General features: G+C 39.0%; 2 protein-coding genes across 2 annotated transcripts; both read right to left on the reverse strand.

Moving 5' to 3' along the window:
- tal2 (T-cell acute lymphocytic leukemia 2) lies at positions 1-8,649 on the reverse strand. The gene is made up of 3 exons (XM_044329965.1): positions 8,495-8,649; positions 778-1,206; positions 1-366 (listed from the first exon to the last, which is right to left on the reverse strand). The coding sequence occupies exon 3, from the start codon at positions 346-348 to the stop codon at positions 10-12; it is 339 nt and encodes a 112-aa protein (XP_044185900.1). The 5' UTR covers positions 349-366; positions 778-1,206; positions 8,495-8,649; the 3' UTR covers positions 1-9.
- Positions 4,945-26,122, reverse strand: LOC122965773 (protein shortage in chiasmata 1 ortholog). The gene is made up of 28 exons (XM_044329977.1): positions 25,994-26,122; positions 25,560-25,635; positions 25,192-25,321; positions 24,527-24,614; positions 24,187-24,377; positions 23,917-24,079; positions 23,648-23,753; positions 23,423-23,564; positions 23,224-23,334; positions 22,285-22,414; positions 21,377-21,471; positions 20,538-20,786; positions 19,898-20,344; positions 18,494-18,694; positions 16,724-16,918; positions 16,504-16,596; positions 15,799-15,980; positions 15,575-15,647; positions 15,309-15,372; positions 14,601-14,776; positions 14,409-14,514; positions 9,400-9,511; positions 8,365-8,486; positions 8,153-8,240; positions 7,708-7,839; positions 7,324-7,473; positions 5,713-6,445; positions 4,945-5,632 (listed from the first exon to the last, which is right to left on the reverse strand). Exons 1-28 carry the CDS (start codon positions 25,996-25,998, stop codon positions 5,547-5,549), a joined length of 4,446 nt encoding a protein of 1,481 aa, XP_044185912.1. The 5' UTR covers positions 25,999-26,122; the 3' UTR covers positions 4,945-5,546.
- Between the last annotated feature and the right edge of the window lie 1,389 nt (positions 26,123-27,511).

A 27,511-nucleotide genomic window follows, 5' to 3' on the forward strand; every position in this document is an offset into this window, starting at 1 on the left:
TCTCCGGTTCTACCAGGCCTCCGTGCTGTCGCAGCTGGATCCGGGTGACAGAGCCTCGGTGTCGCTAGTCATGGCCCATGGGTGCGGAGGGGAATGCAGTTGCTCCATGTTTCCTCTGAGGAAGGTGAGAAGAGCGGTGGGGGAGTGGCTGGCCGGCTGACCGCTCTGGCTCTCCAGCAGCTGCACCAGGAAGTTGATGTAGCGCATGGCCAGACGCAGGATCTCGTTCTTGCTCAGCTTCTTCTCCGGAGGATGGGTGGGGATGAGCTTGCGGAGCTCAGCGAAGGCTGTGTTAACGTTGTGCTGGCGCCAGCGCTCCCTCGTGTTGGTGAATACCTTCCTGGTCATGGTGCTTTAGGTGACTGACTGGAAGGAGAAAGTTGAGTTAATGTCTGTCAGAGAGGCACAAAAATTAGAGCTATCGATACAAATTATTAGTGGAATCCAACAAAAACATTTAGTTTTTATTTTGTTTTCTGCTTCTTCTTTCTGTACTACCCTCATATTTTTTCCTTTTGTTTTAAAAAAAATAGTTTTCTTGCCTCACACACGGCCTTCACTCTAAATATAAATTAATTTTCAACAGACCTGCTGGTTAAATAAATACTCTAAATAATTTAATCTCCCACTTATTTGCATCACCCTGCAAGCAAAGAGTACACTGTGACTCCATTGCTGATAAATTATTTACTTGATCAAAGTGGAAACGGATGCCCTCAAGGATGGAAAAAAAAAAGAAAAGAAAATCCTTCACTACATCCTTCAGAAGATTCTCACCTGCGTCGGTGTGTTTAGGAACGTGCAGAAATTTCAGGTGCTCAGGGAGTTACGAATGTGCTGCCAGGTCATCAGCGTCCACAGCTGCAGGAGTCCAGTGTGAACGTCCACTCAGTTGTGTCCTCTCATGCTCGCTGAGAGATCCTTGAGAGCAAGAGGGAAGGAGAGAGTAAGAGACAGACAGAGAGAGAGAGAAAGAGAGGGAGAGAGACAGAGAGGAAGGGATGGGGTACAGAGAGAGAGAGATAGAGAGAGAGAGAGAGTAGGGGGGAAGACTGCTGCATGCTCGCATCCCACCACATTTTATAGCAGGGTGAACCCTATTGTGTGACGTGTGCTGTCGTGGAGCCTCTCCGCTCTGTGTCATTGTGTGAGGTTGGTGTTAACTGAGGAGTGATTGTTAACACACACACACACACACACACACCCCTCCTCCTCTCTATCGTAAGAGGTAGCTCGGTGGTTATATTGTCCCAAAATCATCACTTGAAATGATTTTTTATGTGTTTCTGTGCAACATTTGAGGGGATTCAGTTTTTTTTTTTTTGTCCGCTCTCAGTACTCAACAGCCTTTTAAGTGACTATTTGTGCTGCTTTTATGATTCATTGCTCATTTAATCCTTGAAGGTTAGCATTAAAGGTGACAAATAAATTCCCATTGAAGTGAAACTGAGACGTTCATCTCTCTGATCCTTCTCTTACTGCTGTGGACACTTGTTCCTTTCTGTTTCTCTGACATTAGGCATGGACAACCCACCGTCCCCTCCGCTGTGGAAAAGAGCTTGATATCACTGGCTGCTCTGCTATTGAATTCAGCCTGATTGGGCCACAAAAGGTAAAAATACCATATCCAGATTGACAGTCGAACAATATGGGTTTTGTTATGACTATGGTAATCTTGTTGAGCCATTCCAAGGGGCCACACATAAATTACAGCGTCCTGACTCACCTCTCTCCAACCACTCCTCACCGCTCTCCCCCCCCCCCCCTCTGCCTCCCACTTTCAACCTCCGCTCGGTTAAAAAAAAAAAAAAAAAAGTCTAGTTTAACCAATTGTCACTGTTCTTTTTTACACCCTTCAAGTGTTGTTTCAAAGACGCAGCCTTCCATAAAAGTCTCTGTGTGGAGTAGGAATTTACATAATCCGATTAGGGGTTGGGATTAGCCCCGGGCCTGGAGAACAGGCCCGATGGGGGCCGTTTTTCTGAATCGGCCATTCATGGGCCGCTCTGCACGTCCAAGAGGCTGCACCTGCAGGCCGGGCACCGCGACTCTCTGGCTCCATCCAGTCTCCACACGCTGACTGCAGGGTGTTTCGGCCAGCGTGTTGACCTTCATCACACCTGCAAGGCCACGTGAAGATTATACCTGACCTGTAATTTATCTGCGAGGCCCCTTCTGCTATTAACTACATTCAATTAAGTGTAAGAACGTTATGAGGGTCTGTTTGGCAGTCTCATCAGGTCTACTCAGTCTAAAAGTGCTTGAATGACGGATGACACTACAGTCATTTTCATGACGTTTACCATCTACACATTTACTTTGTATAGTCAATACAGTAGATATAGATTTATAGATAAATAACTATCAGCTAATATCTGGTTTGGCAGATTTATCTCTATCAGTCCCCTCCAGACAAGTTTTAAGATTTATATAAAATACTCTACTTTGAATAATAATTTGTGTCTGATATGGTTTTTCCACAAAAAAAGTTCATTTATCTTATTAAAATCCTTAAAATTACATCTCCTCCTTCTCCCCCATTTAAAAATTCCAGTCTCTATAAATATGCAAATATATTTCAATTCAGAAGTTTAACTACTTTACAGTGAAGTAGGAAACATCTTCTGTAAAGTCCTTTGTCAGTGTTTGTCTAATAGAGGCTTCAAGTGTCCACATCAAACTTGTGTAAGTTGAGTGTTGGACCAGCACTGGCTCCAAATGTCACAAATACCTCTTGTAGGCCTGTCCCTTAAAACTGGACTTTCAATGAGCTCAGAGAAACTTTCCACTTTCAGCAGATGAATGTGAAAACAAACACAGAGAAGCTCAGACGTTCAACTGTGCTGAACAAGAAGAAAAACATAGTTTTGAGTGGAAGAGGACTTTAAAGCAGAAAGATTCTACATAATTGTTAATAAAATTAGCTCTGAATGTCTGGACTCTTCCCTACTTCGACATAACAGAAACTGTCCCTTACAACACATCACTGACCGAGTGTAACTGTCATGTTTACAAGCAAACTAACACAGAGAAGCAAAAGTGTGAATGGATTTTATTTCTCTTCACTTCCTCTGTTACTTTTTCATAATAAACATGATTCAGTTTTCCATTAATGATCTCCTTAAAGTTGCTCTCTTGCACGCAGGCCACACTGTCATTACTTGTAAATCAATTAACGTATAATTAACCTGCAGATTCAATAAAACTCGGCCTGATATTAAATCGATTAATAATATGAATGTTAATTTGAGAGAATGAACAAAACAAAAACAAGAAATTGGTATTTTATAATATATATTTACAGATATGTTCATTATTCAATTCCAATTAATCGTTTTGTGTCTGGATCAGATATACAAATTACTTTTTGGGGGCATTTTATGTCTTTATTGTAGCGACAGAGACGACAGGAAACAAGTGGCGAGACAGAGCGAAGGGGAACGACATGCAACAAAAGCCCGCTGGAGTGATCGAACCACTTGACTTTGCTGTTATGAGATGTGTGTCTTAACCAGTGAGCTTAATAATAATCATCATAACAATAATCATAATAATATTAAAGGTCAGTCTATACCTTGTATTTGTGGGGATAAACTATTATTTAGATATTTTATTTTGGATATTTAGTTACTGCTTATTGGTCCAAAGTAGGGTTTCAACTAACGATTATTTTTATTATTGATTCATATAAATAAAAAATTAAAATAATCATAAATGCTCAATAACATCAGAAAATAGTAAAAAAAACAAAAACAAAAAAAAAACACCCATCACAACATCCTGGAGTCTTATTTTGTCCAAACGTCCGACCAACAGTCCAAAAACCCAAAAGACCAAGAAAAGTAACAAATTCTCACATTTGAGAGCTTTGAACCAGCAAATGTTTTTGCTTGAAAATATACTTAAACAATTATCACAATAGTTGTCTATTAATTTTCTGTCGATCGACTAATAGATTAATTGACTAACTGTTGCAGGGTGTACTGGTGGGTTTGGTGTGTATGTGTGATTAATTGTGAGTACTGTGTCAGATACCTGGACATGACACCTCATCTCTTGTTTTGTTTTCTATTTTGTCTTTGCAAAATACTTTCTACTCTGCTTGATTTTCTTCTAGGATACATCCTTTGTCCGTCACTTCTATCCAGTAACCCAAAAAAACGTGCATCAGGGTCACAGGAAACCGCCCTCGGCCGGGCTGCAGGGTTTTTTTATTCACAGAGGAGAGGAAACACACAGGTGACAAAGTTAACTGCCGTCTGTGATTAAAGATAACGGCAGTGTGACCTTTACAGCTGTAGCCAGAGTACGATCCAAATCTAAAGGATGGCTTCGGTTTAACCAGCCTGCTAATTCCCACAATATCTCTCCCATGTCCCCATTCAGTCCAGGGCTAAAGTATCGTCAGGGGCAATTACTGCACCATTACTCTGCTGTTTACCTAGCCTTCACACGGGGACTCCTTTCACCGTCCTGCCCACAGCTTTTGTTCCTGTGCCATTAAAAAAAACAAAACATTGTATCTGTCTCTTTGTTTGTCCCGGCGCTTGTTAGAAAGCAGAGAGGCCAGAGAGACAGAGAGAGATGTTTTAAAAGAAAAAAAAGCCAGCGGGTTATTGATGGTGGCCAGCCAGTGTTGGATACGGTTGTCCAGAGGCAGGGAGGCTTGGAGTCGATGTCCCCCGGGGGTCGTCTTTGTCTGGGGATCATTCCTGAGGGAGCTGGCTTCACTCTGCTGGCTCGTGAAGATAAGCGCTCTCTCCACATGCTGAGAGACGACGATAAGGGGATTGCTTCACTAAATGAAAAAAATAGCCCCCGCCATTGGAGCTGCTAAAATGAGAGACTTTATCAGTTTAGCTGGGAAAGACCCTCGCTCCCACCCCCCCCCCCACCCCCCCCTCACCCCCACAACAACAACACAACTCACAATTAGAACAGAGCGAAAAGCAATATGTGCACAATTCAGATGCAGTTTATTATGTTTTTTTTTAGTTATTATTAGGACACTTAATGAAATACAATTTTAAAAAGAGTGTAAGACAGTTTGAATTAAAAAAAATATCAGTTTAGTAAGTAAGTAGTGATTTAATACAACAAATCACAAACTTAGATGTGTTTCTTTTGTGTTGTAAAATACAGCAACTGAATAAAGCTTAATATGAATAAACACTCTAATGTAGCACCAATATAATATAAAAAACTAAAATATTAGTATTTTATAATTGAGCAGCAGACAGAAATAAGTAATGCTACTTGTTTTGTTAGAAAATACTGCATTTTACTGCAATTTTTTTTTTCTCACCAAGAAAAAACATGACTCGACAAAAGACACCTGCTCGTTAAAAATCCAACAGTGTCTGACATTTATGAGTTAATTAGAAAAATGTTTGGTTTTAAAACTTTTTGTAAAAAGTAAAACATCTTCTGAAGAAAAACTCAGAAGCGAAACATGAATTCTGTAATCAATAACTTGAATTTAAGTCAACTTAAGGGGAATATCACAGTCTCGTCTTTACAAACAGGCCACAGGAACAAAAAACAGTCTAAAATAATTTCAGCCTCGTCTGTCCGTCACTTCGGCCAGGAACCCTCTCGTAGCTTAACCTCCCCTTCTTCAGTGGTGTCAGCGCTGCAAAACAAGCACAAAAAAACATTTTAATCTGTTAAATAAACGTAAATAAAATAATAAACATGGCCACCATCACTCACCTGTGCCAACCAATCCAGCAGCCTCTCCGCTCCTCTTCCTCTCATGTCCAATCCAGAATTTGGAGCCGTAGTTCGCTGAGATTCTCGCCGTCCCTCCGAGACTAGAGAGGCAGTCATTGCTACTTTGACTTTGACCCCTCAGCGTGACCTCTGCAGGAAGCCTGAGGTCACTGTAGGCTGCAGAGAAGGGGGATAACTGAGAGTTGGCTGGCTGCTGCAGGACGCGGCTGTAACTGAATGCGGAGTCCAGCTTGAGAGGACTGTCAGGGACGGTTTGTAGGTAGTTTGTGTAGTCGTTGAGGTTTGTTGGAGCCCCGTGTGTCCACTCGTCGCTTAGTCTCTCAACGACTCTCCCCGCTGCTCCAGCTCTGCCTCTCCAGCCAGAAAACGTCACATCGTCCCTGCTTCTGTCGTCCTCCTTCCACGGATCGCTGCTGGTCATCCAGCTCTTCTGGAAGTCTGGGCTGCCAGAGGAACAACCCAGATCAACTCTGAAATCCATGTCGCCATCCTGCTCCGTAGTGTCGGGGTCTAACAGGAAGCTGGTGTTGTAGTCACTAGAGAATGGTTCTGGATCGGGGTCGATGGGGTGTTGTGGATGGGGATCAGCTTTTGTGGTCCATGGGATGTTGGGAGGACTGGTTTGATGGTTTGTCTCGGTGATCACATCCTGAGAGTCTGGCTGGTTGGGGTGTGCGGTCAGCGTGTACAGGGAGGTAGTTTCACTGAACAGCTGAGACCAGGATGAAGAGGAGAGGAGTATAATAATGCAATGAGTGTGATTGTAATGATTTAATCCGAACCCTGAAACATTAACATACTGCAGCTGGTTCATGGTTTATTTGATTTTTGCAACCAAACAATGCATCAAAGTTTAACATGATTCTGATTCACTTTCAGGCCAAAAAGCAAATATACATATTCTACACTGTTGCAGGTAAAGGTACTAAAATGTATTTTTTTGATTTAATGGCATTTAATTAATTATTGAAAGATAAGTGGCTGCAAAATATTTCCTCTAACTCTGATTTAGAGATTCATTGATCCCATAAACCAAAGTGTCTTAACACCTCATATTTAGAGCCGCTGTCAGAAAAAAATCTATCTCACAGAGTCAACAAAGCAACATACTGTATATGTCTGACATACTTTACATAAAGGAAAAGTTTGACATTTGGGAAATCTACTTATTCGCTGGAAATGCCTGACTCTATGTTGAGGAAAATAAGTAGCTGAGATGTTCAGAAATGAAGTCACACCTGCACGCAGACGTTAATAAACCTGGATACTGTTAGAATCATGTTTACAAGGATATGAAAAACTATGTTTCTCATGTTCATGTAAACACCAAATCCTGAATATGATTCAAAACAAGGATAAGACTCAAAGCCGGGATACTAACATGCATGTAAACACACTCACTGTGAGGCGACCAGCCGAAACTCCAGGAAGTTACTGCTCCCGGCCAAGAAACAGTGATATTTCTTACATATTTCAGATATTAGTGTGGTAATGATCTTCCCAGCTAACTCTTGGCAAGAAAATGAATAAGTGCATCTCCAAAAATGTGGAATTATTCAACTTTAAGGGTAGTGATAAACTTTATATTACCTTTAGGACTTTATGTGGCACCTCAGGGAGCAGCTCCTTCAGCTGAGACAGAGAGGCCCCCAGGAGCCACTGGAAGGATGCTGCTCTGTTCAGCATTAGCTGACAAACCAGAGGGTTAATGCACGGGAACTGCAACAGATACTGTTCCTCCTAGGAGGAAAAAAAACACACACAAACACACATACTGTTTTCATGGTTCAGGTGAATAATGATATGAAGTTCTGGTACTGTTCAGTGGTAAATAAACCAAAGATAAACCTTCTCAACCAAATTCTAGACCAATCTACTGCCTTTCAGGGACGGAGCCAAACACAGCTGTAGTCCAGCAGTCATGCGGTAAAACATGCACCTTTCCTGCTCTGGTTTTGTGATGTGGGAGGTCACCTGTGAGGGCATGACAGCCAGCCAGTCTCTGTCCAGGTAACTGAGAGGATCCTTGTCACTGGACATCAGGCTGAGGAAGCAGATCTGACTGATCCATTTGGCGATTTCCAAAACCTCCGACACTATCAGCACCTGACAGACATGGTAGAAGTGGGGTTTTTTTTGTTATTTTGCACAGCACCGTAATTTTACATCATATTCTAACATTTAAAATGAGTCTCACCGCTACATCTCCATTCTCTGTGGCTGAATACAGATATATAGCAAGTCAAGTGTTCGTTCATTTAAAAAAATACTGTTTTAATATGACTTCCAAATGATATATTTTACTGGCATTTAACTGGTGGTATTTTCTGACTTTGCAGAGATCTGAGATGACAGCGAGGACGTATAGGAGGAAAAAAATGTTGAAGACAGAAAAAGTCATCATGTTTGTGTTCTGTACCTTGACATCTAGATTCTCTGACTTCATACCAAACAGCACCAGAGACGAATAAACCAACACCAAGTTCCTGAAAGCTTCGCCGGAAAATCTGCCATCACATAAACAGCAGCAGTGATGGTGAGCCTTTGTGAACAAGGTGTGTGTGTGTGTGTGTGTGTGTGTGTGTGTGTGTGTGTGTGTGTGTGTGTGTGTGTGTGTGTGTGGACACTGACCCTCCCCCCTGGCTGTCGGGACAGTGCAGGATGATCCAGCAGCAGCTGTACTGCAGAGAGAGAGCAGTCAGCCTCATCACCACTCCCTCACTCGCCCGCTCCTCACACAGTTCATCCTGCTCCTACATACACACACACACACATATATATATACATAGAGTTGCTGATGATGGATTAGGTATAACTTGTGTTTGTCAGGTTGGAGACTGTAAAGAAGCTCAGTAGGGAGAGATAAAAAAAACAAAAACAAATCCAGCTTCATAGCTGTTTTGTTGATTTATTCAGTTGTTATTATTATTATTATCAGTATGTTTTTTTCCAACCTGGAAAAAACATCTTCAATTTAAAAACATCATATTCTATATTCTAAAACATCTTCAATCTTCTCTAAAACATCTTCAATCTTCTCTGATATTCAAAAGAATATCAGAGAAGTTTTTTCTATTATTTATTTTATTTTTTTTTCTTGTTGCTTGTGCGTTGGACCCAGGATACTGTTGGTCATCTCTCTGAGAAAAACATTTCTTTTTCTTTTATATGCTAAAAAATATTTTTGACTTGACAGACTCAAACATTTAGATTTCTGTTTTTTTCTATTATTTATTTATTTATTTTTTAGTCCTTCATAATTTCCATTTCTACCCTCTTGGTTCTTCTTAAACTGAAATCACTCACCCCAACTACTCTTCTACTCTCACACACACACACACACACACACACACACACACAGACTGCTCTGCTCCTTCTCTAACTCACACACCCCCCACATCAAAGCTACAGTTTAAATTCACACTCAATTTTAACCTTTTTTAATTTTTTAATTTTTTTTGCTTCTGCCTTTGAATAGACTCAATGCATGTATCGCCATAATTTGTAAACCTCCTCAAGTCACCTTTTGTATTACATTCTGTCTTGTCTCACCTGTGATGTGTTGCTTCACTAAAAAAGAAAAATCATTGCAGATTTGTGTGTGTGTGTGTGTGTGTGTGTGTGTGTGTGTGTGTGTCTCGCAACAGGTATTTCCATCCCCGGTACCTGAACGACGATAGCGGTGCTTTCATCTACCGTGATCACAGCGTAGTGACGAGTCCCTCCGAGCATCTGCAGGGACGGACAGTGACTCCTCTCCAGCATGGTTATATTAAACCTGAGACGCAGTAGACATACAGACACCATGTGGCATTTAGCTGATAGCTTATCGTCACTGGCGAGTACGGTAGAGACAAATTATTTTAAACTTTTTCTGGGGAAAAAAAAAAGTCTTGCAGAGATTTACTTCTAACATGTCGTCAGGATATGATGCGAGTCTACTCAAGAGTAATATACTCAAAATATACCCAAAAGCAGGCAGAAGCAGCCAAGAACAAACAAATAAACAAACAAATCTTAATTACTTAGTCTGACTAAGAATGCATCAAAGTAGCTATGTAAGTACATTTATTCTTTTGGAAGACGATTTTATCCAAAGTGAGCAGCATCACATATTTAATATTTCAATTAAAAAAATATTTACTTTTCAAAGATCAGAAGTAATGGTTGAATGAAAACATGAAGCTCTTTTTTTGGAGAACGAACGTCATTTTAGTGACATTGTGTCTCGTGTCAATAGCCCAGGCTGGTGGTGTACTGTACTGGTGTGGGAATGTTTTCTTTGGCACACTTTGGGCCCCTCAAAGGACGAGTTCACAATTCACAAATCTTAAAACAACAGTCAGGTGCCTAAATGATCATTGAAACTCAGCATAATGCTGAGTCTCTATGCTGGAAACATAGAGAAACAGCTAGCTTGGCTCTGTCCAGAGGTAACAAAATTCACCTACCAACACCTCTAAAACTCAATAATTAACACATTATTGTTCATAATAACTTTATTTGTATAGCATGTATTAAAGCTGCAAAAATATGTTGATCGATTAGTTGCCAACTATTAAATTAACCACCAACTATTTTGATAAGCGATTAATAATTTTAAGTCATTTTTTTGTTTCTGTAGTCTTCTATGACAGTAAACTGAATATCTTTGGGTTGTGGATAAAAAAACATTTGAAGACGTCACATTGGTTTTTTGGGAAACAGTGATCACCTTTTTTCTTTTTTTTGACGTTTTCTGGACCAAACAACATATTGACTAATCAAGAAAATAATCAACAGATTAATTGATAATGAAAATAATTGTTAGTTACAGCCCTATACAGCATTTTCCTAAATAAAGTGATTTAACAAAGGACATGAGAGACTGTAATAAAATCCTACAGTAAAAAGCAGATAAATTACAGAAGAATATTAAATAAAATAATATTATCCAGGAGATATAAAATATAAATCTGTTTAAAAAGATTTTGGTATTGTTGGTTTAATTCGCACAAAAAACAAAGTGTTAAAACAACACATTGTGTATTTTTTTTTAAAGAAAAGATCATTATGCAGCAACAGGATTAGTTATCAGAACAGTCTGTGACTAACTGTCACATCTGAACTGGAACAAGTTCTGGCAGGTTTTCTATGTTCTTAAGCAGTACATTTCTGTCATTTATTTCAAACTGTACCAGGTAAATCCACACATCCACACAGGGACATTACATGTAAACACAGCAACAGCCTTCTGTTCAGTTTTCTAACCTCGGGCGGTTTACATTCTCCCCGTCTGAACTCACATCATATGTTTCTGTCCGTGAGAAGATTGTTTCAGGATCTACAGGCGTCAGCATTTACTCATGTGGCTCCTTCAGTTTATCTATTACATGTGCATTAATCACTTTTTTGGTGAGTTGACCAACCTTTCCGCTGACAGTACAACTCTTCTCGGCTGATTGCTTAATTCATTCTCATGCGAGTGTTTCCCTTTATTTTAAACTACAACAGGTCACTGAACCTTTTAACCCACTTACTATACTTCAGGTGCTGAATAACATAGAAATGTGCGTAAAATGAAACCCTAGATCCCCAAATTGTCAAGTTAGTGCAATTAGTGTTTAATTGACTCAATATAGAGCATCGTATAGCTTCAATACGGCCCTAAAGTGAGCAGATACAGTGTAAAATATGTTGTCGGTGTTTCTCAGCAACACAAAGTCTCCTCATGACCCTGTGCAAAAAGCTGGATATGTATACAAGTTGCAAACAGCTCAACAAAAGTGCTGTTCCCTTCTCCGACTCTTTATTTATTTATTTATTTATTTGTTTATTTGTTCTTTATTTATTTATTTTGTGCAGGCCTTTTCTGGGGATAAATTTATGGATACTTTTGGTGATATTAGGGCTCAAGTGGTGAAGACAAATGCTCCATGTGTCGTCAATGAGTCAAGAGTTTCAAAAGGCATTGTGGGAATATAAAAAGCAAAAGGGTCGTAGGTGAGTCAGGTGAAATTAAAGTAGGCTATATTGCAAACATTTATGACCGCTGGAACACACTGAGCTTCACAAAGTAATAATATCTAAACAATGTTAATGATTCCCTTTAAGACCTCTGAAGCACTTCTAGATAAAAGTGCACTCAGACCTTCAGCTGATGCCAACTTACAACTGTAAGACCACCTGCAGACAATGAACAATAGACACCTCCTCCCCCTCCTCAACACAATGGAAAACTAGGTCTAACTGCCTTCTCTTTTGTCCCACTTGTCACTAGCGTGTGAGTTTTCATGTCAGGGGCGGTGGTGGCTGTATGTAAGAGGGCAGGCGGCAGCATGTCGGCCTCCATCTCTGAGTGCTTGAAATGACGTTTTAAAGGATGAAGTTCAGACATAGAGAAGTGGACAGGATTAAACAAATAGTTCCACATATAATATTCACTTTCTTGCAGAGAGTTAGATGATATAGAGATACCAGTCTCATGTCTGTCTGTTAAAAATGAAGCCACAGGTTAGCTTAGCTTAGCATATCTATCATACATAGGTTTAATGTACGTTAAAGTGGTTTTCATCTTCTCATCTAACCTAGATAACACCCAATATGTCAAACTATTCCTTTTATGAATATGTTTATATGATAACTGTCTTCACAAAGATTAGCCTCAGATGTCCTGATTTGTCAGGACATTACAAGACTTTGGTTTGTGTAATCTTTTAAAGGACAATTTCACAATTTAGGAGTCTGTCTTAAAACAGCAGTCAGGAGCCCAAATGATCATTCCTCCAGTTCATACTGACCATTAGAGGATCCCTTCATAATGCACTTACAATGTAAGTGATGGAGGACAAAATCCACAGTCCTCTTTCTGTGCTAAAATATATTTAAAAGTTTATCTGAAGCTAATATGAAGCTTCAGTTTTCTAAATGAGTCAAATCAAGTAGATATCTTTCAACATTACAGTCTTTTTATTGCTTTTTATTAAGTTCCTCTTTTTGTTACTAGACTTCCACCGCAGCTCAACAGGGAAACACAAAGAGGGAATTACATGCTAAAAAGACTGTAAATGTGGCAGATATCCACTTGATATGACTAACTCAGACTGCTGAAGCAGCTTCAGATAAACTTTTAAATGTATTTTTGCACAAAATGACTGTGTGGACACACTGTGGATTTTGGCCTCCATCACTTACATTGAAAGCACATTTTAAGGGGATCTTTTAACAGCCAGTATGAACAGGAGGAATGATTACAGCGAGGAAAACCTCTTTCAGTGTTTGTATGGCGACCTGACTGTTGTTTTAAGACAGACTTGAAAATTGTGAACCTTTTAATGTGTTTCCTTTTAATACCAATCAATCATCATGTGATTGTCACAGCCCATCTGAGTATTGTTCCCTTTTTATGGCCACAATTTATCCATCTTGTAATCGCTACTTCCAGCAGCCACAAAGCAAAAGTCTTCTAAAACTGGTTTCATGAACATGACAGTGAGTTCAGTGTACTTCAATGGCCTCCAGTCACCAGACCTGAGTCCAGTAGAACACCTTAGGGATGTGTTAGAACGGGAGATTTGCAGCATGAATGTGCAGCTGACAAATCTGCAGAAATTATGTGATGCAATCATGTCAATACAGACCAGAATCTCAAACACCTCGTTGAATCCGTACCACGAAGAACTGAGAGCAAAGGGAGGCTGGACCCAGTATTAGTATGATGTTCCTAATAAAGTGCTCAGTGAGTGTATATTTTTATTTTAGTTGACTTCTGTATCATATTATCACTTTTCTAAAATAATTGCCCAAGTCATTTTTTGACAAAACTAATTTTTTTGCCTTAATCATCTCCTCATGACGCCGGCCACCTCTGGTAGAATCGCCTACATCCTCAGTTGATCATGTGATTCTACCCCTGTAGTATAATGGTCTATGTCAAGAGTGTGACTAAATCGTCATATTGTGTAGTTATTTAGTCTTTTTATTCTGTTTCAAGTGATTACAAGGCTTTCTATTAACTCTTTTCTGCCTTTTAAACAATATTTCATCTACAGTTTTTGTCTCATTTTTTTCCACATTACATGATCTAATTAAGAAAGATTTGAATACTGTATTGTAATCTAACAGCTAGAAATTATGTGTATAACTAAAAAAAACTACAAAGGATCCTCTTTACTTTTGTGTTTTTTATTTCATGAAAATCTCACTTGAACATAATATTAGTAATCATAACATCATTTGACCGGTATTATAGTAGCCTGTTGTGCAGTGTCTAGTTGTGCACCATGATGATTTTTTTGTGTTTTCTGAGAAACCTGAAAAAATTACTTGAGCCATTATTTTAGGACGGTGACGATATCTAAACTCTAAATTAGTAAAAATTAAGATATTATAATTCTAAGTCAAACGCGTGTTTCTCTCCTTAAGAAAAAAGACAGACTATCTGCTCAGGACTCGTAAGACAGATCTGAACTACTTATAAATTTCCTTTGTATCTAAGAAAAAAATTTTAGTATGAAAAAATTGATGATTGGCACAAATTGGCTTTAATCACTCGTATGTGCCTCTTAAGGTCTGTTCGTAGCGGCTCTTGCGTGAGCACAGTGCAGCGTCTGCAGTATCTAAGTGATGTCACCGCAGGCATTTTAACCAGCTGGATATGAAGTAACGAGACTCGTCTTCATGGACGGGAAACTTACACGGACTCCAGCGTCTGCAGCAGCAGCGGACAGTCGAGAAGCCCTTCAGTCACAAACAACACGTAGGGCACGTTGTCCTCCAGGCACCAAGAGGATTTCGCCTTCTCTTTTAGAAAAAAAAAAAAAAAAATCTAATTACACACAAATTAGCACCATGTGATCACAGTCTGAATACTAAATATATTTGCTGACCCTCGTCAGGGAGGATGGTGTTGAAGGCGAGGTGACTGATGCTCCTCTCTCTGCAGATTGTGGCCCATGGAGATTGTCCTGGATGGTCGTAGTCCACCACCAGGGAGAAACAGTTCCAGGGGAAGTCCGGTCCTATATGCTTCTCATACACCACCGCGCACACACTGTTGCACACGCTGGTGAAACAGGATGGGAGTGTGAAAATAACACTTTGTTCAACATACAGTAGCAGCTCAAATTATTTCCTTCAACATGGTCAAACAATCACCCCGGGAACTTGGCGTGATACAGGACGTGTTCTCCCTGATGAAAGTCCCTGCACGGCCAAACAAACGTTTCTGCCTGATGAAGGATTTGTTTTTTTACTTTACTTTTTAACATGATGTCACTTTGAGCACAAAGTGACATCATGTTATGTCTTGTTTTGTCTGACAAATAGTGCAAAATGGAAAAATAATCAATTTACAATAATGTCAGACAAAGAAAAGCAGCAAATTCTCAAATTTAAGAGGAATTTTGGATGTTGTGATTGACATTTTTCATGGTTTTCTGATGTTTTATAGACTAAACAATTAACAATAACAGTAATTTATAATGATTAGTTGAAGCCCTAATATGTGAAATTATGTTGCTTCCAGTAAAACCTGCATTAAACATAAACTGATAAAGAGCTGTATATTTTTCATGAAGCGGATACTACAAACCCACCTGCTGACCACGATGGCACCATTCAGTTTGGTCTCATTCTCCTCGGGACAAACAGCAGTTACAGCTGCACCCAAAATGACAAAAAACACACAACTATACTTAACTGTATGACACTTACATGATCAGACAAACTGCTGAATATTACGGATGTTTGGGCCTGTGATCAGTTTGGTTTATTAATTTAATTTATTTTACATCCACACAGGGAAAAACATAACTTAAGTTTATTAGAGTGACATGTCTGATAAAGATCGACAGTTGCTCACCGGTCAGTTGGTTCAAGTCTTTAATGATTATGGATCTGCAGTCGTCAGAGTCAACCGATATTATGACGAGAATCTACAGAAGAGACAAATCAATTAGCAAGAATTAGCATTAAGCTATTAGGACTTCTGGTAAACAATGTAAACAAGAGTAAAGAGCAGGTGTTTACATGAAAAGACAATTGCGAGCCAAATAAACTAGTTTCAATCTTGTTGTGAACACCGACTTTGTCTGTGTTGTTTTGTTCTTTTCTGCTGTGCAGCCATGCGACCAGCAGCTGATGCAGCTCCTGCAGTTTGAAAGACGACTCCTGGTTCTTGTGACTGAGGTAGAGGATGATCTGCAGCCTCTTCACCAGCTGCTCCAGACTCTGCTCCTCAAACGCCTCGGCTGCCTTCGTCAGGCACTCTGAGGGCAGAAAGAGAAAGCTGTAAGTATCGCTGTGTATGGTAAATATTACTGTATGTTAGTGAGTGTTGGCCGATGGATCATAAACAACATTTAAAGTCCCCGCACACTCAAAAATGTGTTTTCTTCCTGTTACTTCAGTTGGATGTTTGAGCTTCATTGTGCAGAATGACATATGTGCAGAGTTTAAAAAGTGCACCTACGAGCATGATTTATGACATCATGACTAGTCTGGAGGCAACTTACACAAGTGACATGTTGAAACTTGAAGCCTCCAGCACACATACATCAAGGATAGACTATAGTGAAGTAGGAGATATCTTGTGTCCAGCAGTTAAACATGAATTAACAATATCTGCAGGGAGGAGTAGATGTTGTTTTAAGCATTTTTAACAAGGTAATCAAATGTGTTTTTGTAAAGAAAACACATCTGACACAAATTAATATTCCGAATATTTTTTTATATATCTTAAAACACGACCGTCTGGATCTTAAAGTTAAACTGCAGCATGTTGTTACTGACCCACAGCAGTGCCGAGGTCACACTTCAGCAGCAGGTCCTTGAACGTCACCAGCACATGGATCAGAGCCACCTGGTTGAAAAGCGGTTCCTGATCTGCATGAAACACAAAGTCAGCAGTGGACTTTGACATCTTTCAAACATAGACTTGATGGATTAATAGCTGCATTTTCCAGTTTACAGTTGCAAACCATTAAAAATCTGATAATCTGACATCTCGTACCTCTGACCAGCTCTGCGCTCTGCGTGTGCGTCCTGCAGAGCGCCCTCTCCTGCTGTTTGAGCATAAAGTGTGTTTGGTCCGGGGCCAAGCAGCTGAAGTCTCCCCACGCTGGGAGGTTGAGCCCCAGCTGTTTGGCGGAGGACAGACGGGGCCGAGCGAAGGCCAGCAGCTCACAGTAGGCGCGATGCTGACTGTCTGCAAGGGAGCCGGATCAGCATCAAGATTTACAACACGAACCTCCAACAACCATCTGATTCATCTTATCCACTCTGTTCTCCACAGAAGACAATTTACTACAGTTTAGTTTGGTCAGTGGTAAGAAGGCACTCAAGTAGTCGTGCCTTAATGGAGAAATTCTCACATGTAAGTAAGTAGAGTTTATTCTAGTGTTAATATTAGTGGCATTAGTGGTGTCCTTCTTGTTGCTTATGGTATTTCTTATGCACTTGTTTACTTGCAGTTGTTTATTACTTTATATTTACAGTTGGGTCCCAAAAGTTGTACCACAGCTCATTCAGATTAATTGTACTCTATCTAAGGCCATATTCAGACCAAGTCAGGCGGTGTGGCCCACCAACGCAGGGTTGAGAGGAGGTGTGTGGGCTTGTTTATTTGTGCTCTAGAATATAACCTCTGTGAAACAATAAGAAAGTAACGTTTTACTGATCTGATTCACCAGCGTTCCCTCTCTTCATTCACTCTCTAGCTCACTCAACCACTGATACTCTCTCTCTCTTTCTCTTGTCTTTTTAAAAATGAGTCGGGAAGCTGACAGCAAAGTCTAAATTTTAATTTTAACGTTATCAAACCAAGAGAAACGTCCTCCCCTCTTCCTAGTAACATCTTTTCACTCCCTCATGGCAGAGTTACAGCTCTGATCAGTCTAATCTCCGGCTGTGATTGGTCACCGCATCCTTCAACTGCAGTGACGTCGGGTTGCGTTTCTCCAAAAGCTGACTCTGGCTCAACTTTCCGGCTGCAGTCCGGTGTGGTGCCGCTGTGGCCAAAACGCCCACAGACCACGAAATGCACTGCCCTGACTCAAATGAATGGGAGGGCGGGCGTTTTCACCGCACCACCTGATTTGGTCTGAATACAGCCTAATACTCAATTGTCTCGCCTCGCTACCAAATGGCAAAATGTAAATGTAACAATGCGTATTTTGTATCATTTAGTATGTGTAAAACTTAATTCTGAAGTAATGTAATGAAGTAACAACTTTCATATAAATATAACAACTAGTATAACTAGTGATGTACTGATCTGATATCTGTGCAGATATTGACCTTTTTAAGCTGCTCAGGTATGAAACATGACCGATCAGCATCAAAAACAGTTCGTAGTCTTATAAGTTTAGTGATTCGATTTCTTATTTAGTTGCATCAGGCGTGTATTTTAACTTTATTTTGAGCACCATAGAAATCCTGTGTGCACACAGTGATATTGTCTTATTTATCAATATTTGCCAGCAGTTATTGTTATTATTCTGTCACTCAAACGTCACACAGTCGAACATTTTCTGTTTTGCTTTGTTCATTTTTTGTGGCGAGTTCATCTCGACATAGAGATGTAGATTTAACTCATAGCTTCCACTTATAATAAAGAAGTGATCTGTACAGTGGTTAATATCCTCATGTTAAACATAGAAGAAGGATTTCAATTATGTCCATGCAGTGAAGTTTAATCCTCATTTTGTACTGGACTCAGAATCAAGGAGAAAAAGTCAGATCGGTGCGTCTCTAAACTGCAGGTGTTGAGTTTGTGTCGTACCAGTAGCCTGGACCTGCACGACTCTGCTGTCCCGTCTGTCCTGAGGGACGGACTGACTGACGACCTGACCGGTGACTCGACCTGTCGGCTGACCAGCTGCTGTCTGCTCTCTGGTGGCGTTTCTTGAGACAGCAGCACTCATGTTATTTTGCCTCTCGTCTGGTCTTTGAGTCTTTGGAGTTTGTTCGTCCATCTGTGGTGCTGATAAATAAATGTGAGGTTACAGAACGTAACAAGAACAAGTCTTAAAACCTCATAATGTAGGTAATGGTTCAAAAAAGGCAACAACTAACAATTATTTTCATTTCCAATTGATCATGTAGTCTATAAAATAACAGAAAATAGTGAAAAATGCCCGTCACATCTTTGAGAGTTCGAGATGAATACTCTAAATTACTGATGTCTGATCAATGGGACAAAACCAGGAATAATTTCACACCCTTTGAAAACAACATGATACATCTCAAGGAGTTTATCCTGATATAATAAATTTGACTATATTGATATATTTAATTTACAATCATGTAAGACAGAAAACCAGCAAATCACATTGAAGAAGCTGGAAGCAGAAAATGTTTGGTATTAATCAATAAGTCTATAAAACATCACAATCGCATCATATCTGATGTGACATCATCCAATATCTTGTTTTGTCCGACAAACCCATAAATATTAAATTTAAAACAATGTGAAACCAAGAAAAGCAGCAAATTCTCAAATTTAAGAACCTGGAACCACCAAGTTTGGGGAATTTTTGCTTTATAAATGACTTAAACGATTAATTGATCTTAAAAATGATCAGTGATTTATGTCCTGTCGATCGATTTATCGATGAATTTACTATTTCCTTCAGCACTAGATCAAAATGAAGTAACTAGAAACCAAACACGTTTGAATTTTGGGGTTTCTTACAATAAATTAAAGTTACTATTGTGGGATTTTATGTGATTAAATCTCTCTCAGATTATTCTAATGCATACCCTTTTTGTTTGAAGAATAATTAGACACCTGCAGTGACTGCTGGTTAGTTTATGTTGGTTCTTTGCCATCTATCAGTGTCATTCTCCATTTGACCACAAGATGGAGCCAAATTAAAAGAAAAACTCATGTTATGCTTTAACAATGTGGAAAAACACTTTTTTCTGACTTAATAATAATTAAAAATGTCAAATACTAATGAAAATCTCACAAAATAAGACCTGAAAACAAGAATATCACTATAAAGGTGAAGCCTTTACTGTGAGCTCATTTATAGGTGATCTATTAAACCACTGGGCTGTAATTAATTTTCTGCAGCATGAAAACAAAATCAGAAGAAAAAAATGTGGTGGTGATAAAAATGAGCTTCTGGCATTTTTCTTTCATTTCTACCAGATGAGTCTCACAGCAGCAGCACAGTCGTACCTGGACTGTTGACGCAGCTCTGAGGTGTCGCAGGAGCTGCTGCTATCTGCTGGGACCTCAGCATCATGAAGGTGGACAGAGGGTCCAGGTCCTCCTCTGGTGGACGTCTGGAGACCGGGACACCTGCGTGATTGTCTCTGATGTTCGGTCTGGAGGGGCTCTCACGGACGTCTCTACCTGTGTGACTGATGTTGTTCTTATGAGCTGAAGAGACGGCTACGACTTCTGAAAACATCTCGTCTGTAATGCCACGTTCGGTCTTCATGGTAGTTGCAGGTTTCACTTCCTTATTGTTTGTGTTGACAGTTTGTGTCGGGAAGGTGTTCTGAGATGAATCAGCGATCGTTTCTTTTTGGAGAAAGGCCGCTGCAGCTTCAGATTTCTTCAGATGAGGAAAATTCAGGTGAGATTGGTTTGTAGGACTCATCAGGATCGATCTGACGGTGACTGAGGCCAGGAGGAGATGAAGAGAAGGAAAAATATACTGCTACAATCTCAAATTTTAATGCTTTAAAAGTTTGAACAAATGCGTAAAAGCAATGGTCAATATATGCTTATTATAAAATAGATTTTCACTCTTATTCTATGTAATTGATCCTCTGAGAACTGATTCATTGACAGGAGATCAGACTATACTCACACTCCACATGTTCAGGTGACAGTTTTGTGAAATCTTCCACTTTCTCCTCCTCCTCTTCCTCAGTACATGGAAACTCAGAGTTCAGGCTCTCTGTGAACTCACAGGAGCTGCTCATGTACACCTGCGGGACGCCTGCCTCCATCAGCGGCTGCAGTTTGTCACCGACACTGACAAAGTTTTGTTTCTCTAATAACTTCAAGGCTTCAGACAGAGGATGGAAGTCAACAGCTGGTTCGTATGTTTGAGGTTCTGTGATAAAAACAAAACAAAACACAGATTTGATTTTTTAATAAGAAACAAAACCAGCTGCATTAGAAGTTAATTTAACACTGAGACTCTGAAACCAAACAGGTCTGCACTTTCAAATCTGTAAGGAGTTTTGAAAACAAAATTTTATGTTTGAACTGACAAAATTTGCAATGAAGCAATCAATAAAGTGATAGATAATTATTGTACCATCAGACTCTTTTCTAGACAAAAATCTAAACTACTTAGAATATCATAATCAATGTGCTAATACACGTGCATGTGTCTTTATAATAATTGACTGTCTACTTCTTAAAGATGCACTCGATAATGTTCGGGGGGACTTACAAGAGTCAAATTGTCAAAACTGATGTGAGAGATCCTGACTTTTAGTCGCTCCCTGCCTGGTAAATGTTTTTATCTTTTCAAACTTTTTGTTAAAACGTTTGGAGCCTCCAAACCCGATCTAAAAAACTTTCTAAAACCTCCTCCAGATACAACAGTTTTCAATGGCGAGTAAACTGAAATTAATGTGTAAAACTGGTCGAATGCCTCTTTAAATACAACATTTTAAAGCTAAATCTTTCTATTACCTGCCAACAGAAAGCCGAGCACGAAGGTCGGGTGCTTCTCTGCCTTCCAAAGTGCCGTCTCCATCTCCGTTTGAGTTCTCGCTGACACCAAACATCTACAGTACGTCACAAAACACCAGACCAGATCTCAAGACTGTTGGACTTTAGTTACCTCTTGGGTAAATGCTCAACTTGGGAAATCTGGCTTCCACTATTTTACTTTACTTAATAAATTTAAAACTTTTAACAGTGACGTCTGTGAAGTTGTCCCTCACATTTGCTTGAAGACAATCAGACATTTAATTCTGGTCTGGTGTCTGTTTGGGGTTTTACGGTTACTTCTTCATCTGCACAGTAATTATAGAGTAATGAAAAAAAATTATTAACCAGGGCTGCAACTAACGATTAATTTCATTATCAGTTAATCGTTGAGTCTACAAAACATCAGGAAATAATGAAAAATGTCTATCACAGTTTCTTAGAGCCCAAAGTGATGATCTTCAAATGTTAGTGTAACGTAGCGCTACACGATTAGTCCATTAATCGATTTAGTTGAAAATGAATCAGCAACTAGCTTGATAATCGAATAATCGTTTCAGTCATTTCCTGTTTTTCGTCGTCATACTGATGGTCTTTGTGGTTTGGATTGTTTACCGGACAAAACAAGACAACTGAATATGTAACTTGTAACCTTTGACTCTGGAAAATTATACTGGTCATTTTTACTATTTTCTGATATTTTATAGACCAACCAAATAATCGATTATTCTGGAAAATAACCAATAATGAAAATAATTGTTAGTTGCAGCCCGACTGTAATGTAAAACAAGGAAAAAGCATTTTGATTTGTTTGATTAGTATTTTATTAGCAGCTATTTGATGTCATGATTAGAAGTTTGACCACACTGTAACATTATAACGTCACTCACAGTCTGCGGAGCGGAGACGACTCTTCCCTCGGTAGATCATCAGTAGACAGACTGACGCGAGTCTCGGTGGTCTTGAGAGTCTGTGTCAGAGTTACGTTCAGCTCCAGTTCAGACGGAAGCACCAAACGTCCTTCGAAGAACATAAAGTTTAAAGGACGGGTTCACAATTTTTCAAGTCTGTCTTAAAACAACAGTCAGGAACCCAAATGAACATTGAAACAGGTTTTCCACTGCTGACTTTGTGTTTCATGCAGAAACAGGAAATCATTCCTCCAGTTCATACTGATCATTAGAAGATTCCTTCATAATGTACTTTCAAGGTAAGTGATGGGGGACAAAATCCACAGTTGTCCTCCTCCTGTGCATAAATGTATTTAAAAGTTTATCTGAAGCTAATATGAAGCTTCAGTCGTCCAAATGAGTCACATCAAGTAGATATCTTTAAACTTTACAGTCTTTTTAGTGCCAAAGTTCCTCTTTTTATTACTATACTTCCACTGCAGCTCAAGAGGGAAACACAAAGAGGGAATTTGGTACTAAAAAGACTGTAAATGTGGCAGATATCCACTTGATATGAAAAACTCAGACTACTGAAGCCTCATATAAGCTTCACATCATCTTTTAAATGTATTTTTACACAAAGTGACTGTGTGGACACACTGTGGATTTTTCCAGCGAGGAAAACCTCTTTCAGTGTTCATATGGAGACCTGACTGTTGTTTTAAGACAGACTTGAAAAATTGTGAACCTGTCCTTTAAGTACAGGTGCATGGAAGCCACCGGAAAAAAACAAAATACAGGAAAGTTGTGGCTGCTGCTAGTAGATTGTTGACAGGTAAAATTTGAGATGAACAGCTGTATAAAAATGTTTTCTGTCTAAATATGTCCCTTTTTTTCTAATTAAGTATTTTTTTTGTGTCTGCTCTCTGTATCTTGTACCTGCCAAATCTGTGTCTATCAGGCCTCCGTTCATCTTGCATCCTCTGCTGGGCTCCTCTGGTAAAACATACTGGGAAATGTCCACTGATACTGATGCATCTGAAGAGGAAACTGAAGGAAATGTGACTTCATCAGTTGACTTTTCTGTGCTGCTGTGTATTTTAATTTAATCTAAAAATCCTCCTTATCTTATCTTCACCTTTATGAAGCACATCCAGGACAGGAAGTTGCTCGTCCAGCTGTTCAGGAGTAACATTCATACGACTACAGATGCTTGAAAAAGTGGTGCAATTTTCTGTGGTCAGTCTGAGAGCGTCCAGAACATCAGGCAACAGTAGAGACTACAGGAGGGAAAATGATCAACTTTAAAGTTATTTCATACATGAGCAAATCATTTGAGATTCATTACTCTCTTTTTAATTACCTCTTCCTTCATCAATGACTCTTTAACAAACTCCTCATGAATGTTTTCACACATTCGAACGTCACTGGTGAAAACATCAGGAGGCTTTTCATAAGATGCACAGCGCCTGAAAGGATCAATAAGCTTTAACATTTTACATTATTATAACAAAAACTACGACACGAGTGGAACAATGAAGCCAGTTTCTGATTTTTAAAGATACAACAAACACTTTGAATCACATGACTATGAAACACACTTCAGGATGAACACATGCAGCTAGTTTTCACCCGAATATCGTTTCCTCGGAGATGGCGTCACCCGTCAAGCTCAGCAGAGGGTCGGCCACGGGAAGCGTCCTCAGTCTGGACAGTTTGGTTTTCAACGCGGGCAAATGTCTCTTAAACTGTGGCAGGAAATCAACAACCATCATCTCTTCCGGGAGGACGAGATCTTTGAAAGATGTAAACATGTTTCAGTGTCACACATATTCTGTGTGTGTGGAAATGCAGATTTTAATTTTTTTTCTTTTAAAAGGATTAACAGGACTGTTGAGTTACCTTTGTTTTTATTTCCATGACACATCTGGTCAGCTGTTAACTTGAAAAAGGATTCCTGACACGGCTCATTGACCTTTGAGTCTTTTAAAAGACAAACATACTCGTCCTGGTCGATATACTCCGGTGAGTTGGGATAAGAGCTGGGAATCATCTCCACGTCCTCTCTCACATGACTCAGACTGATATTAAATCTGGAATTTAAAACATTTTTATCAAAACTATCCATCTTCAAGTGCACAGTACAGTACAGAAGGTAAATGAACAATGAAATGATGATTGAAACAATTAAACAACAGAGTAAAATGAGATAATTTAACGGCGTGTTTGACAGTGACGGCACCTCTCTGGTGAATTAACTTGTTTTTTTCCTCCCAGGTCGTCAAGCACAGAACCGCTGACGAAGAGTCTGCAGGTGGAGATTATCTTTCCTAACAAGGGTGTAATACAGAAAAAAATACTTCAGTTCACAATCATATATCATATGTGAATAAAATACAGTAACATTCAAACAATCATGCTTGCAGTGATGAAGGTTTACTGTCTACAGGCCTACAAGCAAGTGAGAGCATAACTGGTGTTGCCAGCAGCAGCAAGAAAGTAGATAACGCAGGGACGGAGGAGAAGGCAAGTTCAGAAATTGTCACTTGTAATGGTTCTGTAAAAAAGTGTAATTTACCCTTTAACACACAAAAAGCACACATTTAAGCACGATCATGGTATTAATACCAAAGTTCCAGCTCATATCAAGTCACATTAATTATACAAATATTTGCTGGTTCAAGCTTGATAAATGTGAGAATCTATTTTATATCACTTTATACTGAATTTATTACATTCTTGGACTGTTGGTCAGACAAAACAAGACATCTGAAGACGTCACTGCAAGATTACAAAACTTCTTTTTGACATTTCATAGACTAATCCAAAAAAAATCTGTGTCATTTCACTCAAGAGTTCAGTAGGTGGAATAATATTTATATGACATCACTTTGGCCACCTGTGTACCTCTGATCCACGGTGTCCTGTAGGTGACCTCAGGCAGGTTCCCACTGTGAGGATACAGGTCACTGGTACCAGTAAGGTAAGGTGCTGGTAGTGCCAACAGGTTCATCATTACTTTCATACTGGTGGTGGTCTGAAAGAGAGGAAGAGAGTAGAAAGTACAATATTTCCCTCTGAAATGTAGTGGAATGGAAGTATAAAGTGGCATAAAATGAAATTACTCAACAAGTACCTTAAAATTGTACTTAAGTACAGTACTTGAGTAAATATTCTTAGTTACTTTCCACCATGACAGAGAGACAGGACAACATTAATATTACTGTTCGTGTTCAGAGATATTCTGAGTTAAAATTAATGAGCCACAAACTCACCTCAAAGACATAGTCCAGAGCTTTAAATCTGACAGCAGAGAACATTTCAGTCGGGACACAGGTGTCGTTTTCACACCTATAAACATGAGAAGAGCAACAAAAACAAAGCTAAGCTTTTTATTTTCAGAAAAATATTAGTCAATTTTCTTGTTTTCTTAATGAAAATCTTCCCCCGTTTGTATAATCTAACATGTAATATCACTCAAAACAGGTAACTTCTAACGAAATTTCTCAAGTAAATAATATAAAATTATGACAAAATAAATCTCAAAATGCTGTTTCTACTAAGCTAACTGCTAAGTAACGTTAGCTCGGTTAGCCTGGTAGCTATGTTATAACGGTTTTAACCAATCACGTATTCTGATGTAGCTAAAGATTTAACAGAACAAATAAAACATAAATATCCATATTTTGTTCATTAGTATCAAACTTACATCATGACATAAGTTTATTTTTTGGTGTTTTTGACAGGCGGAGTGTCAATCAGGAGCTGATGTGTTCATGACGGGTTCAATCAAAGATCGTCTATGTAGGATGAATCACTGTTGTTTATTTTCTGGGCCGTTTCGTCTCTCACGCATGCGCTCTTGCCAGGGCATTTTATTTTAGCGGGAAAAATTTTATGAGGGACTAACAAAACACTAAAACCCAACAAACAAACTGAAGTTTAATGTCATAGCTATATAATGTAAAGTGTTTGAAATGATAATGGGATAATTGCATTGTTGTTGACAGTACTTAAACCATGTGAAGAAACAATAAATGTTTCATATTATTAAAAACAAACAGCACAAACATCCAAAACAAAAAATAGCTTTACAGGAAAAACCTGGAAAATCCTGATAGATTTCATCAGCTTGGAATTGAATAATTTAAGATTTGTTTCACAGAATTACATAATTGGCTATTTCTTTTATAAACACAATAAAAAATGGGCAGCTTCATAACTTCAGTGCTATTGACACAAATCTGTCCAGATTATATTATTTACCTGTTTTATTCATCTGGCAAATTGGGATTTCCATGAGCTTTGTGTTTACATTGTTATCTACTGTAGATTTATGAGGAGCCATGTAAAATATTTGATGTCATCTATAAGAGTTATAACTTCAGCTGTCATTATGAAGCTAAATATTTTTGTTGGAGGGCCAGATTTGTGCCACAGGCCGCTATTTGCCCACCACTGGTTTAGAGGGTAATACATATGAATACGCTTAAATATTCACTCTTTGATTTAATGTATTTGTAAGTCCAATGTCCACATTTCTCCCCACATGTATTGACAAATGCAATAGATACATTATTTAGGATCTAGTGTTTAAATCTAGTGTTGAATTGTCAATTTAAGAAAAAACATAAGTCAGCAAATGTTTAGAGACACAGAGAGAAATGTTGCTTTTTACCACAGGGAAGCACTATTCACCACACTATCAAAATATATTATTGTATCTGTGCAGACACCCTGCACAAGTCAGTCTGCTCCTGTCCAAGCTATCAAATGTAATATGATAAAATCAGACAAGTTTTAGTTACTTGATCGCCTTCAGAAAGTTATATTGCAGAGACTGTGCTGTCCTATTTCTGTTTCACAAAACAACTTTTGTGACCTCCATGTGCTTGTAAAGCTTGTGTATGACGTCATGGCAGAGTCTAAGTTAATAAACCCTTAAAGGTTGGTGATAAACATCTATGTGTGGATGTGAGGTTTACTGGTTTACTGGTTTCTCATACAGGTGACAAAAACAACATTAGTCACTGTTGAGGTCAGGCTGCTGACGATGCTGCAATTTAAGGCTTAGACATGTTACCATCAGTGACATCATGTGTTTCTTCACTGCATCACAGTCAAGCTTTTCACATCCAAGTGCAGCCTGTAAATATATTCACACTGACATGAAACTGCATCACTCAAGCTCTAATGAAAGATGAGTTTTCTTGCTCTTTCCATGTCA

Source organism: Thunnus albacares, chromosome 2, assembly GCF_914725855.1.
Source record: "Thunnus albacares chromosome 2, fThuAlb1.1, whole genome shotgun sequence".
Taxonomy (NCBI): domain Eukaryota; kingdom Metazoa; phylum Chordata; class Actinopteri; order Scombriformes; family Scombridae; genus Thunnus; species Thunnus albacares.

What these genes read in the sequence shown, in the direction of transcription:
- tal2 (XM_044329965.1), bottom strand. Translation starts at nt 348, where the DNA reads ATGACCAGGAAGGTATTCACCAACACGAGGGAGCGCTGGCGCCAGCAC.
- LOC122965773 (XM_044329977.1), bottom strand. An exon ending in GAGCTGCGTCAACAGTCCAG is followed by an intron (nt 18,695 to 19,897) that starts GTACGACTGTGC and finishes TTTATTTATCAG; the next exon opens with CACCACAGATGGACGAACAA. An exon ending in GGTGCCATCGTGGTCAGCAG is followed by an intron (nt 14,777 to 15,308) that starts GTGGGTTTGTAG and finishes CTGTTTCACCAG; the next exon opens with CGTGTGCAACAGTGTGTGCG.